The 19,911-nt window shown below is 42.1% G+C and overlaps 1 protein-coding gene across 1 annotated transcript in view; it reads right to left on the reverse strand.

Moving 5' to 3' along the window:
• The window catches only part of SFMBT2 (Scm like with four mbt domains 2), a 217,274-nt gene that overhangs the window by 98,753 nt on the left and 98,610 nt on the right, over nt 1–19,911 (reverse strand). The window contains exons 5-7 of the mRNA XM_036276008.1: nt 12,923–13,011; nt 11,001–11,247; nt 3,537–3,634 (exon numbers count right to left, since the gene is read on the reverse strand). Of these exons, the coding sequence (XP_036131901.1) occupies nt 3,537–3,634; nt 11,001–11,247; nt 12,923–13,011 (434 nt within the window). The remainder of the gene's footprint in view (nt 1–3,536; nt 3,635–11,000; nt 11,248–12,922; nt 13,012–19,911) is intronic.

Here is a 19,911-nt window from a genome sequence, read left to right on the forward strand (position 1 = left end):
CCCTGGTCCTGGTCGGGCTTGTGTGTGAGGCAACCAATCGATGTGTCTCTCTCATATCGATGTCTCTCTCTCTCTCTCTCTCTGCCCCACCCCCCTCCCTTTCTCTCTATCTAAAAATGAATGAAAAAATACCCCCAGGCGAGGATTAACAAAAAGGTAAAAAAGAAAAAAGAAGACCGTGGTGGAGGGCAGCACGTGAGTCACGCCAGTCTCAGTGCCCCTGGGGAGCAGGAAGGAGCTTCACCCTACAGTCCAAACTGCAGGACTTTCCAAATGGGCGTGCCAGGGTAAGCAGGCAGACTAAAATTCCACAATGATTTCACCTTTTCCTAAACTCTAACCAAAACTACAACGAAGAGATTAGAAAAGGATACAGACCCACTCAACAACAACGAAGGTACGGAAACTACAGTGTAAATGAACAAGAAGTAACTCTCAACATGTTCAACACAGCCAGGTCCCAAGCCATCAGCAGAAAAGTGGAGACTGCAGACTCCTCAGAAGCCCGTAACCCCAAATATGTCTGTAACTAGGAGTGACTAAATAAGAAGTCTGGGAACTCTCTGGGAAGCAGCTGGGCCCCTGGGGACCCTTCCCGACCCCACTCTGTAAGGCCACTGACCTCCCCACCTCCTCTGGAGAGGATGAAGCAGACGGTCCCTGGCCTGTGGGTTCAGCATGTGCACACTCAGTGCAGAAATCCCGGGCCCTCTTCTCCACTCAGGACACTGGCAGCCGGACCTCGAACCCCAGGCCGGACGTTGAAAATCTCCCCCTGAAAAGTCAATTAAAAGAAGAAACACCGCCACACAAAGTAGCCCTCTAAGGTGACCTTCAGTGACTAGCCGGCCCACAGCTCTCTAATCCCCCTCTTACCCAAGAGCAGACAGGCAGGGATTTGCAGGGATCTGAGGAAAGCTTCCACCAAGAACGACAGAAAGCCAGAGCAAAGTGGACAAAACAAATCATTCCGGGGGGAAAACTTCAACCAATCATTCCAACCACATAAACGCATGCTCCCATGTCGGGAGGACGGGCGGCTACGAGAGCGTTCAGAGAAAACACGCCGGACGTGCTCCTGAAACACGCCGGCGCAGATAAGGCGAGAGAACTTCTGACGGCGGAGGACACACGCGGAAAGAGAAAACTGACCTGGGGAACAAAATGTTTAAAGCCAGTTGAGAAGTCCCATACCCACCTAGTCACAGATAAAGAAAGTAAAAGACGGAAAAGAGGTGGAAGACGTTGTTTGTAGAAAAAATACCCCAAAATCAAAGGCATGAGTGGCGGACACGAGAAGTAACCAGCGTTCTGGAGGACGCTCGATGCCCACTGTGAAATCTCAGAGCAGTGGAGGAAGAGAATACAAGATTCCAGAGCAGGAAAGAAAAAAATGAGAGGAATCCATCCACGTTCTAACCTAGAATTCTGTACCCAAGCAAACCACCAGGGAGGCAGGACAGCGCCACTCCTCGAAGTGAGAAGAAATGCTGCAGGCGACATCACTAGGATGGCTTGGCAGGTTTTATCGACTTTGGAACCTGCAGATCGAGCGCCAGACTGACCAAGACTATTACCATCTGGTTCGTTCTGACCACACACTAAACGAGCCCCGGGTCCCAGCTCCGGGCCCAGCTCCCCGGAGTGGACGAGAACGTTCATTCCACTGCACAGCAGTGCGGGGCCTGTTCCTGGAACTGGGGTAAGACATAAAAGCAGAAAACATAAGCCAGCTGACTCCTGTCCGTATTCTCAAACAGAACCTGGAGTTCATGCTACAACTTTGGCAGATGACCGGAGTAAGAGACCTATTTTTCTTAAGATCAGCTCATGACTGTACCTCTTCTACACTCTGAGGTAAAAACAGTGAAGCCAGCTGATGACCCAGACACGGTCCAGCCGCCTTTTCCTCCAAAGGGCAGGAAAGCGACCTCTCCTGAAACAGTTAGCGTTGGGCTTGCTTCCTATTTTGTCAAAAGTAAATAATATCACACTTAGGAAAACATACACGGGTGGTAACACTACAAAGGGAAGCAAGGGAATGATGAACACAAAAGGTGGGGTGAGGTGACCTGGGGGAGCCAGCAGAGAGGGTGGGGGAGGGGCAGGAGCCGGCTCCCAGGCACCCGCCACCTCCTGAGAGATGCTGGAGGGTGGGTGTCTGTGTTTTCATTACACTGCTCTTTAAACTTCTCACATCTGTACACTGTGTTACCAAATAAAATCTGTTTTTTTCAAGGATGAGGGTCAGGATCAGATTAGCACATTTAAAATGGTCCTAAGGCCACTGCAAAGAGAGTGGATATCAGCCATGGAGGTCAAGGGAGTCCTGAGGGTCGGCTGGGTTGAGACGAGGCAGGGAAGCCAGAAAGGTTAGACAAAGAGTAAATGCTGTTTTCCTTTATTATGATCATCTTCTGCAGGGGGAGGATATTATCAGAAAAGGGAGGAAGGGAGGAGGGAAAGTGGGAAGGAGAGAGAAATAAGTGTTTGGTCAGTCAGCAAAAAGGAAAAAAGCCCAAGATAAGGTTCATTGTCAGTGATCACTATTGCTAACAACATCATATGTATACTGTTCCTCCAGTACAGTGGGCTCAAAAGACTGTGAAGGTCATCACTCAATTAAACCGTAGAACACAATTACATAATTCGTTTCAAAAGAAGTCTTCGCGAGTCTCACGACACCAACAGGAAAGGTGCTGAGCACCTTCTCGGGATCTGCCGTGACGGGTTAAAACCCTGAGCGAGGACTTCGGGATAAATAAGATTCAGGGTGCCAGCCCGGGCCTCGAACTCTTGCTGCGTGTGGTACCCACAACACCTTTTAATTTCATTTTCCACACGAAACGCCCGCACCGCAGAAATGCGCACTCTCGGCACTGAGAAGCAGGCTGATGTCGGGGCTCTACCACCCCACGTAGTGTCCGAGCGGAGAACACGGCACGGCGTCCCCATGTATTCAAGTTCCAAATAAGAAGAGCTTGTTTGTTTTATGATTTCCTCTGACCTGAAAAGACCATTCCTGCCCAGAACTCAATATTCTGCTTCACATGAGCCTCACGCGTGATTTCAAAAGCGCTGAGGGCCTGACTCTCCATGTCTGTCGCGGTACCTTCCCTTCACATTCTCTTAGCGCCCAGAAGCAGGTCTGCCGTCCAACAGGTGCTCAGACAAGGTTCTCAAGCCACTCAGGAAACTGAGCCATCAAGACAAGCATCAGTTTCTAGTATTTTTACCAAACGAATACCAAAAAGAGACTGGCTCTGTTTTCTCTTGTTTCTTTGGTAAGGAGTAAGTGAAAATGAGATTGCTACAGTAATACATTATGAAGAAAAACAGTGACAAAAAAACAAAAACAAAAACAAAAACCTTGAATTCATGTCTTGTAATAGGAGTCTTTGTGAAGATTACAAAACACAGCAAAACGAAACAGATAACATTTTAAACATGTCACCTGGAAACTGGCCAAGAAACTAGCTTTTTACATTGTGGGGAATGATTTGATACAGGAAACTCTTTACCCCGTTTATTCTTACCTTAAATACTTCCATTGGAAGAGGAAACTTTGCAGCATCAATAAGGGATTTTTCCAGAGCATATTCCCATTCAGAGGCCATCTTCAAAGGATAGATTTCTGTATCAACAGCAAACCATAGAAGAGTTAAAGAACTAAAATGTTCTACTGGGTAGGTCTTTCTTGAATTTAATCTTCCCAGGATTTCATAATAAGCCGGTACGCTCAGCAACCGTAAGAATTCACACCCTGCCCGCCATAAAAGGCCACCTGCTACAGGGATTTTCTAAAGTTAAATAGCAACGTGGGATTCTGCTTTCAGAAATGAAGAATAAACTTAATAGGGCTCTTCTTCAGGGAACATTTGCCGCATTCTGTTGGCGTTCTGTAAGTAATTTAATGGTGTAAATCACATTAGCAACATTTTCAGTCATCCGCTGCCCCAAATTCCGTATATTACCTGGGAAGTAATATCCACTGATGAAGAACTTATTATCTGATAAATGGCTAAACTAGAAACGACTCTTGCCTGGCATTTTCAGTTATTACAGCATATTTTTCACTAAATCTCCAAGCTCTCATATGCTAAAAATAGTCTGTGTAAGTCAGAAAATTATTAAAAGGTAAATTAAAATTTACCAACCAAGTTTAATATTTACACTTGAAATGTTGCTAACACACCACATGCTGCCCGTCCTCCCCAGGCCGGGGGGGGGGGGGGGGGATCTACGGAAGGAGGTTACACTGTCTGAATGCAAAATTTAAAAGAAAAAAATTGGTTGGGCCCGTTTGTTGTTCAGCGATTGCTGAAACTGCGGGGGAATTTTATGATCTGATCTCAACAGATTTAAGACCTTATCAAAACAAGATTTGCAGAAGCACTCACTTGAAGTAGATATGTTTATATCTTCCCTATATCAACCCCGGCTACCTCAGACAGACAGTTAGGATGTGAATATGAATCTAAGTACAGTTAAAAGGCAACATTAAACCTCTGGGGCTATATTTTTAATTTCTTGCATGTCTGAATTTTAGCATGGAGCCATATATTTTGATGTTCATTGCTTCTGAATGCACCTTGAGCGTGAAGCCCCTTAGCAGTTTATTTAGTCTTTGCAGATGACCATGATCATGGTAGGCAAAGATGCTGTCAGAACCAGCCAAGTCATCTACGCCCTGTCAGGTACACAGAGGCACACAAAGGGTGTTAATGACTAACGAGGCTCCGTTGTGTATATCATTTAGAATCCTTTTTAACATTTCATTTATAGTCTTCTACCTCTGAGAATTCCCCCCCCCCCCAATTTGGCATTTCTATGTCAGAACAAAAATAGAATGCGATTCTTCTTAGGAGTATCTAACATATTTGGGGGAACACAGTGGGGCCCCCATAATACCTCTAGAGAGAATCAGTAATGATTCCTCCAACCTCCCAGGTGAGAAGGGGTTGTTGTGTGAGAAATTGCTTAGCACAGGGTCCCACAAAGGAGGAAAAGTGAGGAGGTCACAGAGACCCATAAATAGTCCCATGAGAGGTGGAAGGATCCCTTGGAGGGCGCCAGTGGTTCAGCTCAAGTGCATGGCCATCAAAATCTCAGTGAAGAGGGAGCAATTCTGAGGTCTCTGGAGGACAAAGGCCAGAAGACACTATGTGCAACCATTCAGTAGGGCACACAGGTTCCCAACGAGCAAAAGCCTGGACCTCCTGAGGAGACAAGAACAAGTTTGCTTTTCCAGGGATCGGAAAGCGAACAGATAGGGAGTTCCACTTAGTCAGGTAGTAAAAGGAGAAGCAAATTACAGGAAAGGATGGCGATTTCCAAAGACAAGACCAAAGGAAAAGTCTGCACACAAAAAGGGTGTGAAAAAGGGTGGAAGAGGCCAACTGCGTTGATGCTCTGAGCTCCTACAGTCTATCACTGGGGTCTCTGAGGGTGGGGGAGAAAGACAGAGAAGAGGGTAAAAGAAGAATGGTTAAAAAAAATGACTCAGTGTTGGAACAATGAAAACCCAAAATGGCCTGGGTTACAGCTCAAGTACCAGAACTGAGGGAGATGATGCCCAGACACTCACCAAGTCACCCAGAAAGCTGAGAGCCCTCAGTCGCCTGATGCCGTGTCTCTCCCACCAAACCAGAGACAAACATAACAAGAAACCCAGTGCAATGAACTGAATGCTTGCACCCACCCCCAAATCCCTATGTTGAAATCTTAACCTCCAAAGTAATGCTACTCAGAGATGGAGCCTTTGGAAGGTATCAGGTCAGGAAGGTGGAGCCCTCATGGTGGGATTAGTGCCCTTATTAAAAAATGACAATAACAACAACAAAAAACAAAACAAAACAAAACAGAGAGCTCCCTAACCCCTTCTATGATGTGAGGACACAAAGAGAAGATAGCCAACCATGAACCAGGGAACAGGGCCTTACCAGACACCAGATCTCCCAGTTACTTGTTCTTGGCCTTCCAACCTCCAGGACTGGGAGAAATAAGTGTTGCTTATGAGCTACATAATCTGTGGCGGTCTGTTATAGCAGACCGCCTGGACAAAAACACGCAAGTTCTGCACGATTTCAGTCTCTGTCCTACAACCGTATTCTTTGTCTTCTTTCTGAGGACAGTGAATCCTAACATAGAATTTAACCCCATGGAAGGCACACTTGTTCTCTCAAAGGGTGAAAATCAACTTCAGTGCTGTCAGTATGCTCAACCACCTGCAAAAGCTAAACACCTAGTGGTTTCAATAAGCAGAGAACAATATTCCACGTGTGCCTTTCATTAGCCAAGAGGCACGTGGTTACACTGACAAGTTTATGGACAATAAATCGCACCATTAAAAGAACATAAAACATTTTCTTAAAATGATCGTGGTGCAGGTAATTTAATAGAGTGTATCATGTCAGTTTCTGTTTGTGGGGAAGTCATAAGCAATTAAAATCTGTTCTGATTCATCTTTAACTAGAAGACTACGTGGGAATGAGGTGAGCTCCCTTTGCGTTCGGCAGGCTGATTCGCAGTAAGTGCTGCAGGAGGCCGGTAGGCACAGAATTGTCACCTCACAGCCTCAGAGGAATGAAGGCCTTGAGGGGTGATGCCTTTCTTTCACATACCCTAAAACCTCCCCTCCTTCCTTCTCCACCTGGTTCTGACCAGTGAGGGAAGAATAATCCAGGGTTGTGTTATGGGAACACACTGGGAAGTGTTATGGACTAAATGTCTATGTCCTCTCAAAATCGATGTGTTGAAATCCTAACCAATGTGATGGTATTTGGAGATGGGGCCTTTGGGAGAAAATTGGGATAGATGAGGTCATAAGAGTGGGGCTCCATAATGGGATTAAAGCCCTTTAAAACAAGGGACCAGTCATATTATCTCTCTTTCTCCCCTACCTTCCCTGTACAAACACACAAAGAAGCCAAGAGAGAACAGAGCAAGGAGGAGGCAGTCTACAGTCAGGAAGAGAGCCCTCACCAGACCTAACCGTGCTAACACCCTAATCTTTGACTTCCATTCTCCAGAACTAGGAGAAAATCATTTGTGTTGTTTAAGCCACCAGTCTATGGTATTTTGTTATGGCAGCCAGGGTTGACTAATACAGAAAACAACAGCTCTTTTTGGACTAAGAAAAAGTTCAGACAGGAAAGATTTAACTTAGATGCAGAAACTTGCTGACTCCAAGATCTATCTAAAATAAGAAAGAAAAAAGTTTCTAAAGGTTCACATAAAGATTTTGAAGAAAAAAATATGAAAACATGTGGGGTCCCCAAATGACCTGATCTCATTGATTTAAATTTCTTAAAGAACCAAATAGAACCACAATTCCCTGGTTGCAGGTAGAATACCTAGAAAATGCCAGTCACTTAGGGTACCTATAACACTCAGCAGGACAACAGACATATACTTATCCCCATTTTGCAGATAAGGAAACTGAGGCTCAAAGAAATAGAGTCACTTGCCCAGGGGCCCTGTAGCTAGCGACAGAAGCAAAAGGAAAAGCTAACTTGGATCCTGACTCCAAGTCCATGTTCTTTCTACTTTGCCAGGTTTCTCTAGCTTGAATCTCATGTGGACCCTTTTAAAAGAACAGACTTTCATGGTCCTCACAGACCATGTTCCTGTGCATCTCATATGTCTTAGGACGTAAACAAGAGATCACATCAACAAAGAGCACCACTACTTGCTCCTATCCTGTTTTCAAGAGCTCCCCTAACATAGCCCTCATCATTGGGGGGAGGGGGGCTCTTCACTCTGAGCCCTCCCCTCCAAATTCCTTTCCAAAGGCCTGTCAATTATTTTGGCCCCTAGAAGGTGGACTTGGCTGGTTCCTTTATTCCCTATAGATAAAACCTGACATTTTATTCGGTCAATTCATATCAGTCAAATATTTCCTGAGCACTTACTATGTGCCAGATATGGGGAGATAGCAGTGTAGAAGGCACCAACTGGCAGTCAGAGTGAGTGGTAAAATCCTCTCATGGTCTGAATGAAGTGAAGGTGTGGGCCACACCAACAGCACTCCAAAAGGGGACATGCTTAAGGCCATGGAACAGAGGACCAATGGCTGGAAAAAAATGAGTGGAGCGTGTTGTGGGTACAAGGCTGGAGAAGCTCCACAGTTTGCCTTCCGTTCGGCTGGGAGAAAAGGCCCTTCCAGGACTGCCAGTCCTCTCCTGGTACAGGCTGAACCACCGCGGACCTTAGGCAGCTACCGCCCCTTCCATGACTGTTTGCATTTTACCATTTTCTCTTCCTTTACCCTTTGTTCACAGAGGCTGGATTCTGCCTACTCCTTTGGCACCTGCATGACACCTTGACAGCATGTGTGAGTGAGAGCTGTGTGAGTGACAGCCATGCACTGAGTGACAGCCATGTTTGTGAGTGACAGCCGTGCATTGAGTGACAGCCGTGCACTGAGTGACAGTCATGTGTGTGAGTGAAGTGGGGTGGCTTCTTTCCCTCTTTCTGTCTTCCCACCCCAAGCTATCGCCTCTGATTCGGGGCAGGAAAAACAGGCACGGTGACTATAGGTCTCTCACTGGGACAGTGTAAAACCCAGCACCTCTTCCTCAAATTTTGAAGACTATCTTCCTAGCTACTTCTATTACCTATTTGTATTACCTCTACTTGCTCTGAGCAGTTGAGGAATATTGTGCCTTTTAAAAAGTAGAAAGAATAAGTGAAACTAAAGGAAAAGCGATGTTTATTTTTAGCAGTGGTGGTGGTGGTAGTGGGTGCACAGCAAAGAGGGCATCGAGAGCAGGGAGAACTCGCCAGGGCTTATCTCAAAGGATACCTCCCCTCCCCCACCCCCTTCCCAACTCGACTGCTCACCACCAGTTAACGCTGGTCACTTTTCATTTATTTAAGGGTGTTGGGAATTTTTTAAAAGGTAGTCTATTACTTTCTATGCAAGTCTGAAATTTTATTCCCATCTATATTTCAGTTAAGGAAACAGAGCTACCATATAAGTTTTACAAGTCACCCAGGGCCTTGAAATGAATTTCCACAAATCCAGAAGATGGGGTCTGATCCCACGTGTAAGACATGGGACATAACTGCCTCCCGGGGGTACGGTTCTGCTGAAGAAGGTAACAGAATCCAGTTTTCATCTTGTAACTACTGCATTTGAAGAACTAAAAGTCACATTTTGAGTGTCCTTTTGCCTTTTGTTTTCTTTTTTGCATACATAACCTTTCTTGCTGACAACTTAAATGCTGGGAAAACAACTTCTTGATAAGGAATGCCTTTCCCAAAGTCTTAAGGACTCATACAAACTCTCCTGTGAAAAGGGTAACTCCTGTACAGAAAATTACTAAGGCAAATAAACACAATTTATTCTTATCTTACAAAGACATCAAATTATGTAGAAGAGGCGAGCTGTCTCATAGGCAAATCTTTCCTAAGTTTCTACCTTGACACTTTCCATTCTCGCTTAGAGTACAAATCCCACGATTTCACGGGAGAGGAGCGTTTCGGAGATTCGGAGAAGCTACTACTAATCCTCTGCTTTGCTATAAATTTTTACACTGGCAAATATATTTTTCCTCTAAAATTTATAAAGCAATTAGATACCAAGCTCAGATTTATACACCCCGCTCTCCACACAAAGTAAATTTCTCCTGCAGCGTTATGACTCCCAAGGCAAACGGGAGCTTAGATCTCTCCTCAGAAGCCGACAAGCCCTTTGTTTGTCATCAAAGTCCGAAATTACTCAGGGTATCAATGGATTTCTTGGCTGCTTCTCAAAACGCTGACAACAATAACACTCATAAAATACCATGTTACATGTCTATACGCCTGTCAGATTCAACACAAATGCAAACTCATGAGATATAGAACCAGGAATTTTTTTTCAATTTAAGCCCCTGAGTGACAGAAAAAGGAAATGGAACTCCTCAGCTTCATTTGCTCAAGTCTACCAGTGACAACTAATACGGGAGGAAAATCTCTGGCAACTTCAATATAGCAAAGAGCCAGGTCTTTGCTTCCAGTGTACCTGCAAAATTCACCAGAATGAAGATCAGCATTTCTAGAAGAAATGCCTATTTCTTTCTTGGCATTCTTAATTCCATGAGAATCCAACAATTTGTTCCAAGGTTACCCATCCAACATTTGGTGAGGTCAGTAAGGGGCAAGGGACCTGCGATTTAATTACAGTGCATCCCCACTACAAGCTGGGTGACCTTGGACAAGTAGCTTAAACCCAGTCTCAATGGTCTCTGTTGTAAAAGGAAATAGTCACAACAAGCATGTAGCACATTTTTGGAATCAAAATAAGCAACATAGCAGATGTAAAATCACCTGTCACATGGCAAACATTCAAGAATTATTATTTGTAAACACTGAGATTACTACCCAGTTAGGTATGTCAGAAAGCATAATGTACTATTCTATTCAATTAAGTCTAGAGAAAGTCACTTGGCAGTGCATTCAAAGCTAATTAAAATATTTGATAAACTGTATCAGGAAAAACACATGGTGATTTTTTTTCTCTTCATTATTTCCAGGTCAGAACAGAGTATACAATTATAAACATTTGGTTGGGGTATTCAGACAGATAGATCAATGGATGAGTGGATGGATGGATAGATGGATGGATGGATGGATGGATGGATGGATGGATGGATGGATGGATGGACGGACAGATGGAGATTTGGAAAGCTCCTTGCAAGACTATCAAAATTCCCAGAAGAAAACGGAGAATATAATCAAATCCCAATCTTCTGTCTTTCAGTTTTTGAACCAGTGATTCCAAAAAAATTAGATCAACTTCTCCACAGCCTCCAACACGACTTTCTTCTTGTAGAACACTATTAATTGAGTTTTATTCTCTATAGAAAGTATTCTTAAGTTAGAATGTTTAATATTCACATACTCAGACGTACAAGATACCACAGAGCTCATACATTTTCCAAAGACACAACCAGAAAAAATAATACATTTTTTTTTCTCAAATAATTCACAACAGCAAAAGCCCCAACCCTTACCTGAAGGTGGGTCCATTCTGTATTTATTCTCTTGACACCAACCAACTGGTCGAAGTCTGTAATCCAAGTAAAACAACCACTGGTCATAGGATTCAGTGTCCTCCAATCCCACATAGCGAAGGCGTAATCTTCCTCCAACATTTTCAATCACACTAACTATCCAGTACTGAAAAGGGTTCTGAGAATCCTGAAGTTCTATTAAGGAATCAACTGTAATGAGGTCTATAGGGCCTTTCCCTCGCAGAGGCTGTTTAAACAGAAGCAAAACTCCTTATTTTAAACTTTATTTTAAGGTTCTCATGGAAACAGATGACAGCAGAAGATAATATTTTTTCACACCATCATCCAAGCTATTGGCAAACAGTCTGGTGTTTCCCTCCGCCCCCATCCTTTCCACAGCCCTCGCCCCCTCCCCTTCCCTCTCCTCCCACACACATTTACCCAACTCTATCCAACAACAAAAAAATCACAAGTCAATAGGAAATAACAGTTTGTGCTAAGTTCTCACCAAACAAATCACCCTTCCCAGATAAAATCACATTTGTTAGAAATGAGTATGCTCTTAAGAAGAGTTATACCCAAATTTGCCTTGAGCTAGAAAGGTGAGGTAGCAGAATGTCTACTTTTCTAGTGACAGATATATCAAACATGGTACTCTAAGTTTATACCAGGACTCAATAGACATGTATCTTACAACAGCCACCACTGTAATATCAAGATCTGCTCATACATTGATTATGTGCATAAAGCATGAATGTGTGTAGATGACATGTTCAATACACATTAATGATATATACTCAATTAGAATATCATGTAAAGTTATTTCTACATTTAACCAGATAGTTGATTTAGAGAATATATATAATTACTTTCCTATCTAAGCAACCTTCTTAGCACATGTTAGCATATGAAAAGGGTGTTTGTTCAGTCAGCCTTGGAGGCAAATATGTTTAAAAAAATCTATAAGAGTAAGACAATTTGTCCTTATAAAAGGGTGAATAACCATCATTTTGCTTTGTTAACCAGACAATTAAATTAGTAACTATTAAGATAAACAAATAGACCAGGCAAAATCTTCACAGAACCAAACCCAGTAACTCAATATATTAGACAGTGTTGTTCCAAATATCAGTATCTTTTATGAGACGAGGGAAACTTATAGTTAAGGTTAAGAGAATATGATATTGCCAAAATCCACACTGTATTCCTTGTTATTCATCATGTTTCCCCTTATTCAGGGGCATCCTTCAAACAGATTTGGTAACAATAATTATTTATAACACAATACATTTCTCTTCCTGTTCTATTATATATAGTAAAAGTAAAAGGTTTCATCATAAAATTATTTTCAAATGAACCATCAAGATTTCAGATTAAACTTTTTTTCAGTACCTGAAATTACCTTAATCACATTTAAATATGGTTAGTTATTCATCGTCTTGCATTTATAAGATAAGGTTAATTGAATTATTACATAACATATGCATTTAAATCTTGGAGTCATGTGCCCATAATAGAATAGTTAATGGAACCACTTACCACTATACTCCGAGACTATACTAGAGCTTATATATACTTAGTTTCACCTACACAAAACAGTTATTCTACAGGACTTTATTTACATTCACTAATATAGCATAGAGGCATAAACATACAGGATAGTGAGTTGTTTTGAAAGTATTATTTTAAAACGTGTTCACATAGCAGCCAATTCCCCATGTATTGATTGTACCACAGAATAAGATGTTTCAATGCCATTAGAATCAGTACCTAACTAACTTAGGGAAAAAACAGGAAGTTAGGTTCTTTGAGTATAGATCCCTGTGTGTATGCATGTACCTGCGGAAGGATATATGCAAAGGTTTGAGGTCACGTTACTGTGATGTTTCAGACATAGAATAGCTGTAAACAATAATACATACACCTTCCAGGAGGTTAGCAGGTGCTGTCCGGGAACCAGTCAAATCATGAATGAGAAACTCTGTCCAGTCTGCATACTTTTCTTTGATTGCTGGTGAGACAAAGGAGAAAAAAACACCTGTAAATACCACTTGAGTATCAAATACATTTAAAAGCAAAGCACTCTACCATCTATGTGTGTTATTTCAATACTTCCCTTAATTTTAAGCACCTTCTTAGTTACTAAAATCACAACAAATCTATCAACAATGGGTGACTTCCTATCCACCAGGTGCTTAGATTTTGCTGGGCATGAAGGAGAAAAAATTGGAGGTTTTGAAGTCTTACAACCTATTTAGAAACTTCTGTGAACAACAAAGATATTGTAAAGTATATAATTCAGTTGGTTCCAAGAAGAAAGAGATCAGTGAGGGATAGAAGAATCAGAGAAAGTTTCCCAGGAGGGAAAATAAAACTAAATTGTCTAAAAGGATAGCGGTAGAGAAGAGGAAGGGACGGGCACAGAGAATGAGTGAGGGAGTGAGGGAGGAAATGAGAAGACAGTGCCGTCCCCAGCCAGATCCAGCCCGGTCTGAGCACAAAACGCTGGGAAATAACGTTAGGTGGTAGAATAAAATTATGGACAGCCAAGAATGTCAACAAAGATGATTAATAAATAGGAAATCTCTGCATAAAATGAATCTGGCCGATTAAAAAAAAAGTCTTGAATGGCAACAAGAGAGTAACGGCAGAGAAACCAAGGGAGAAGCTACTGCAGATAATTAAACACAAGTGACAGAGCCCAAAACAGGGCCAGCAGCTCTGTGTATCACAGATACCTTTTGAAAAAAGAATGATCAGAGCTTCAAGGCCAATACTCTACATGCTCTGAGAACCCAAGACCAGAGAAAAATGTAACTTCTTGGCCTATCTCCCAAGCTACAGATCTCCAAAGCCTCCGTCAGATACGCACTCAAAAGGCCCTGAGCTTTCCAGGGCCCCACAGGGTTCGCAAAACCAGCAACAGGTGATCAGCACGCCCCATCCTCATCCCCCCACAGTGATCCTGACCTGCACATCACCTGTGGGCTGGGTGCTGCCTGCTACATCCAACACAGAGCCTTTCTGAAGGGTTCCAGACTCAAGTGGTGCGCAGACTGTGTAGGTACTTCAAAGGCGTGATTCTTAGCTCAAAAAACGGGAGGAACCGCGTTATTACACAAGGACACCACAAGGGTGAGGAGAGAGCACAGCCATGGTGTGGGGAGGACCCGGGCTCCATGGTGGCTCTGCCATGCCTGGTCATGGGATGGTGAGTGATTGATTCAGTTCTCTTACACTCTATCCTCATCAGCATAATGGTGTTTACAACAGTTTGCTTATAGGATGCTATAAGGATTTTTAAAAGACTCGTGTGTCCATAAAATACAACCATATGTAAACCACATATAAACATGGGCTGTACCAATGCGGTGGGGTGGGGTGGGGTGATTGGGGTGAACTAGAGCCAGGAAGTGTTTGGACTACAGGCATCCCATTAGACCCCGTGGTTTTCAGCCCCATGTGGGACTCCCACCCTCCCGGCATTCAAAGTCCTGAACCTTTGAGGGACCCCCTCTGTGGCAGCCACACAACATATTACGTCACCAAGACTTCCTCAGGTTTCTAGCTGCCGGAAACACTTTGAATTTTGTTTTCTGTGCCGGTCCCTCTTCAATTCTTTTTTTATTATTGGGCTATGTATTTTTTAATTCCCTTACTATCACTTTAATGGGGTCTCTGGAGGATGAAGAGATAAATAAGAGTGCTCAGCTCAGAAGGGAGCTGGGCCTTTACAAAGACATGTGAGGCTTTGACTTACCAGAAAAACATTTTTTAACACTGACTTTGCCAAAGAAAAGAGGAGGCAACAGTGAATCTTAGATTAATACAGCAGTGAAGCCGGGGGTGGTATCAATAGGGGGGAAAAGGAAGGACATCTGTAAGACTTTCAAAAATAAAGATAATTTTTTGAAAAATTATAAATAGAAGTACTTACACTTAACTATTAAGAATACAGGACTACAGAGTTCCTTCCCTTAGAGATTTTTAAAAGAGAACCTACACTAATTTTTCAGAGGGTTGGAATTAAATTGCTCCTACTAATAGAAGGATACATCATGAAAGGATTCAACAGGAATGATAAGCTCCTACTATGTGCAATGAACCCCGTTACCTACTCCTAGGGCTCAAGCATGTAGATATAGGGATCCCTGTCCTGAATAATAAATACAATCTAGATAAAGACGGAACTTGTGAAGAATGTTATGAAAATTACACATACACAGACACACATATGCCTTAGCACTTGGGGAAGTTTCATTTCAACTTTCAGGACCCTTTCAGCTGTATAAATATACTTGTGTAATTACATAAAGCAGTATCATTATTTTGCTCTAAAGAACTGGATTTAACAAAGGCGTTATCTAAGAATTGCTGGAAACAAACAGACTTCTCACAGTGGTAACATTAGTTTAAAACAGGAAAGATAAGTGGAATGAACCTCAGAATAGTCTACATAATTAAACCATTTAAATGTATGCCATAATCATTAAAACCTTGGACAGTATTTATGCAAACCCTTACATAGAAAGACCTTTGCTATTTAACATTCTACACATGATTATGAGGTCTTATGTGACTTTTAATGGGGACTCCCCATTGGGCAGTTGTAAGGATTAAATGGGAAAATAAATATAAATGTCTTAGCAGTTATCAAGCAGGTGTGCAGGATCAATCAACCCTTGTAAAAAGTGAAATGTTCTTCGATAAAGCAACTAATCACTTCTTCTTTAAAGCATTCAAATACTTATATAACACGCTAACTTTTCTTTTAGAAGAACATATATGGAACATCTCAAATTGATATTGTCGTTGTGATGCAGTAATTTCCTGCAATCCAAATTTAGCTTTTAAATAACCTTGTACATCAGTCCGTGGATACAAAATGATGGCCATGGATATAAAAACCACAATTAACATTTTACTAACTTGAAAAAATATAATTAGAGTAAAAATTCCTTCCAGTAGATGATGGCACTTTTTAGCCTTCTGGTCTCTTCACGTTCCTTCCCTAATTTGGATAGTAATGCTAACGCTGCCATCATGGTCTCATCCTGAACCACAGACAAACTAGTACCGTACCAAAAAACATCTACCTGTGGAAAATAATTCCTACTGTAAACTGTTATGAAAATCCAATTCACTTTTAGCTTCTATTCCTGTTTCTTCACATTATAACATTGATCACCCATTATTATACAGTAGTAAAATGCCATCTCTCTGGCTAAGCTTGGCAACAATATCTTAACACAATAGGATACACGGTGCACAAAGATCATTATTCCACAGACACTGATTCACGTTTTTTATGAGAACTAGATCAATATTGAGTAGATGATGCACAATGCTTATATCAATATGAATCTTGACACACACAGCTATCTATACTTTTTTTTTTAGAGTGGGAAGGAGAGAGAAACATCGACGTGAAAGGGACACATCGAGTGGCTGCCTCCCGCACAACCCTAACCAGGGCCGGGGACAAACTGCAACCAAGGAACGTGCCCTTGACCGGAATCAAACCTGCGACTCATTGGTCCGCAGGCCAATGCTCTATCTGCTGAGCCAAACCAGCCAGGACTCTATACTTATTTTTAATTGATGTTACAGAGCATACTATAGTTCCTGCCGTCTACATTTCTTCCACATCCCAATCAAACTTCTTTTCTTGATGTTACACACAAAAGCACACAGCAACAAGAAAAATAGCCCTGTTGAGACAGTAATCATAAAGCTCAGAATTCAAACCGGATTTCTTCACACTTATATTCCAATCTGGCTTAAGCAGTTGCTTTACAACTTTACTTTCATCAGTAACTTATTCTTACATTCACACTCGTCGCAGCTTACTGAAAAATAAATTTATTCTAATAAGTTCTTACTGCATTTTACTATGCCTATTTAAATAAGGCAAATACTTCAGTAAATACCTGTTTGCAGTAATGCATTGCTGAAGGGGGTTTTTGGAACTTGCATATTATTGTTTTGCCTGCTCCTCAGAATGGCATCCAGTGTCATCCAGGGGAGTGGCAGGAAGGAGTGTCCCCATCAGGGACAAGCTAGAGGTGAAGTCGCGCGTGCCTGAAGGTGCTACTACCCTGCCTCTATGACTGTTCTCCTTCCTTAAAAAGCACCCGCTCCCAATCCGGTTACCCAGGTCCAGCGACTTTCCCACCCTCTGCTATCCCACCATCCCCCTTCCTGCCTCATTGTGCCTCCCCGTCTGTACCCCTGGGAAAGTAGAGCAACTTACAACTGCAGCATAAAAAAAAGCCCTGGCCGGTTTGGCTCAGTGGTTGGAGCGTCGGCCTGCGGTCCAGAGAGACCCGGGTTCGGTTCCCGCTGGGGGCACGTATCTTGGTTGCAGTTTGTCCCTGGCCCTGGTTGGTTGTGCGGGTGGCAGCCACTTGATGTGTCCCTTTCACGTCGATGTTTCTCTCTCTCTCTCTCTCTCTCTCTCTTCCTCCCACTCTATCTGAACAAAAAATGAAAAAATATCCTCAGGTGAAGATTAAAAAAAAGAAAAAGAAAGAAAAAACCCTACAGTTCCAGAACCACCATCTTTTTTAAACATTCTCCTCAAACACTCTGTTTTGTTTTTTTAATTTTTTTTTCCTTTATTGATTTTAGAGAGAGAGGAGATGAGAGGAAGTGAGAGATAGAAACATCGGTGAGAGAGACCATCGACTGGCTGCCTCCTGCATGTTCCCCATGGGGGGGACCCACAACCTGGGCACGTGCCCTGATTGGGAATCGAACCAGTGACCTCTTGGTGCACGGGTTGACGCTCAACCACTGAGCTACACCGGCCAGACTTCATGAGCACTCTTTTCTGACAAGTTAATACCTTATTTCTTTGCTCCCCTCCAAAACTAAACTTAAACAAAGTCTTCTCTCTCCACCCAACATTCAACCCCATCAACTTCCTTCTCAACTATCAAACCACTGAATTACACTTGTCTCCAAAGAGCTGCACATCCCCACACCAATGACTTCTCAAGCCTTATTTTGATAGTTGACACAACTGACCACTTCCTCCCTTCACAGTGTCCTCTGTGGGCCTCCCCTACTCGACTTCTGATGACTCAGCATTACTGAGAAACTGGTCCAGGGCTGGCTCTCCTTTCCTCTTGCACTGTAGTCTTTCCATGGACAACCTTCCATTCACATGGCTTCAATCACATCACTGCCAACAACTGCTTATTTCTCTCTACAAACCAGACCTCTTTTCTGAGCCTCAGAATCACAGATTCAACCGCCTGATTATCAGTGAGGTTCGGAATTATGACATTATGACAATTCAGATTTCTTTTCAGGGAGCTTACTATTCATATCCCTTGTTCTATATGGATATCCTTTTTTTAAATGTTGATTTATGGGAGCTCTTTATATATGAGATATTAATTCTTTGTTAACCATAGCAAAGCTCTTAACTTCATATATGATACTCAGTAGGAACATTTTAAAAGAAGACATGAGATCATGTCACTTAGTCCCTGAATCTTAGAATAGATTTCAAACTCTTCAGCCTCACTCAATGTCCTGCATAGCTGGGTCCCTCTCCACTAGTCTTCCCTGTGCCTTCTACACTGGTTTTCTCTCAACTCTTCTTCTAACGGGCCCCATTAGGGCTTTGCACATCCCCTTGCTTCTGCATAAAAACACTCTCCCCAGTCCTTCCCCAGTCAATTCCTCCTCACCTCTCCCTTGACTTCTTTCCTGATCTCCCCTGACTTCTAGGATCAGCTGTATTCTCTCCTGGACTCTCAACTTCTTTCCCTTCATAAGTTTAACACACTTTACAAGTACATGTTTGTATTCCTCTGTCGAACGACTGTCCCCACCTGACTGTCCACTCCATGATGTTAGGAATCCACATCCATTGTGTTACTCTGTGTACACAATACCTATAGCGACTGAACACAGTAGGTGTTTACTACATTTTTGACACACGAAGGAAGGACTAACAGATTAGATGGTTTTATAAATTGTATGTTTCACTAATCTTTTGTTGAAATAGAAGTCATTGAATTCAGATGAAGAACCACTGTTACTAAAGATATTACAAAGCCCTTTCAATAAAATATGATTCAACTCAATAGCACACTATCAACATTCACAAATGAACTGCCATTTCTTTTTGTTTTTTCTCTTATTTGCCTTATTTTATTATGTGTATGATGTAAGTTGTTACTTAAGGTTTTAGTTTCAGCTTACATTTTAAAAAGCCAGAGATCTGTCCCTTTAGTTGAGATAGCCTTAAATGTCTTATGTGGTAGGGCAGACATTGAATACTTCTCAGAGTTCTCCTGAGTGAGTACATAATATGAACCCATTTACTGTTCATTTCAGACAAAAGCATCACCCAGACATCCAAGAAATACAAGGTACTACACATCCATATCTTATCCCTAAGAAATCACTTGCTTTCTCTGAAGCTCCCCAGAACCTCTTAGCACTAAAACACCCAAGAATTACAAAACAAAAGCCATACAAATATCAACTATTTATGGTATTCTCAAGGCACAACTCACATTACTCTGCATACTATCTTAGAAGATAAACAGCCTCTAAAACTATTAGAAGAAATTTACAACCTATTATTGTTCACTGGTAAGAGATTTTTACCCAATAGAATGTGGAATTTCTCTCATTCTTGCACATTTTCTCCAATTCTTCTCTAGCTGGTAATATCTCACTTTATAGACATTTCTGCTATTGCTTTAAATATTTTCCTGTTTTTAAAAAAATAACTTTCTAAAGAGTCTGCCACTTTATTCTCCACCAGGAAAAGTTTTGAACAGACCTTTTATTAGCTCAAACTGAAGCAAAAATGTCAAGACTGAATTGACATATCACAAAGGTTCAGGGCTCTAAGTTCAATGGAATAAGACACTTGGCTTTTTAACGA

This window comes from Molossus molossus, unplaced genomic scaffold (assembly GCF_014108415.1).
Source record: "Molossus molossus isolate mMolMol1 unplaced genomic scaffold, mMolMol1.p scaffold_m16_p_1, whole genome shotgun sequence".
NCBI classification, from domain to species: Eukaryota; Metazoa; Chordata; class Mammalia; order Chiroptera; family Molossidae; genus Molossus; species Molossus molossus.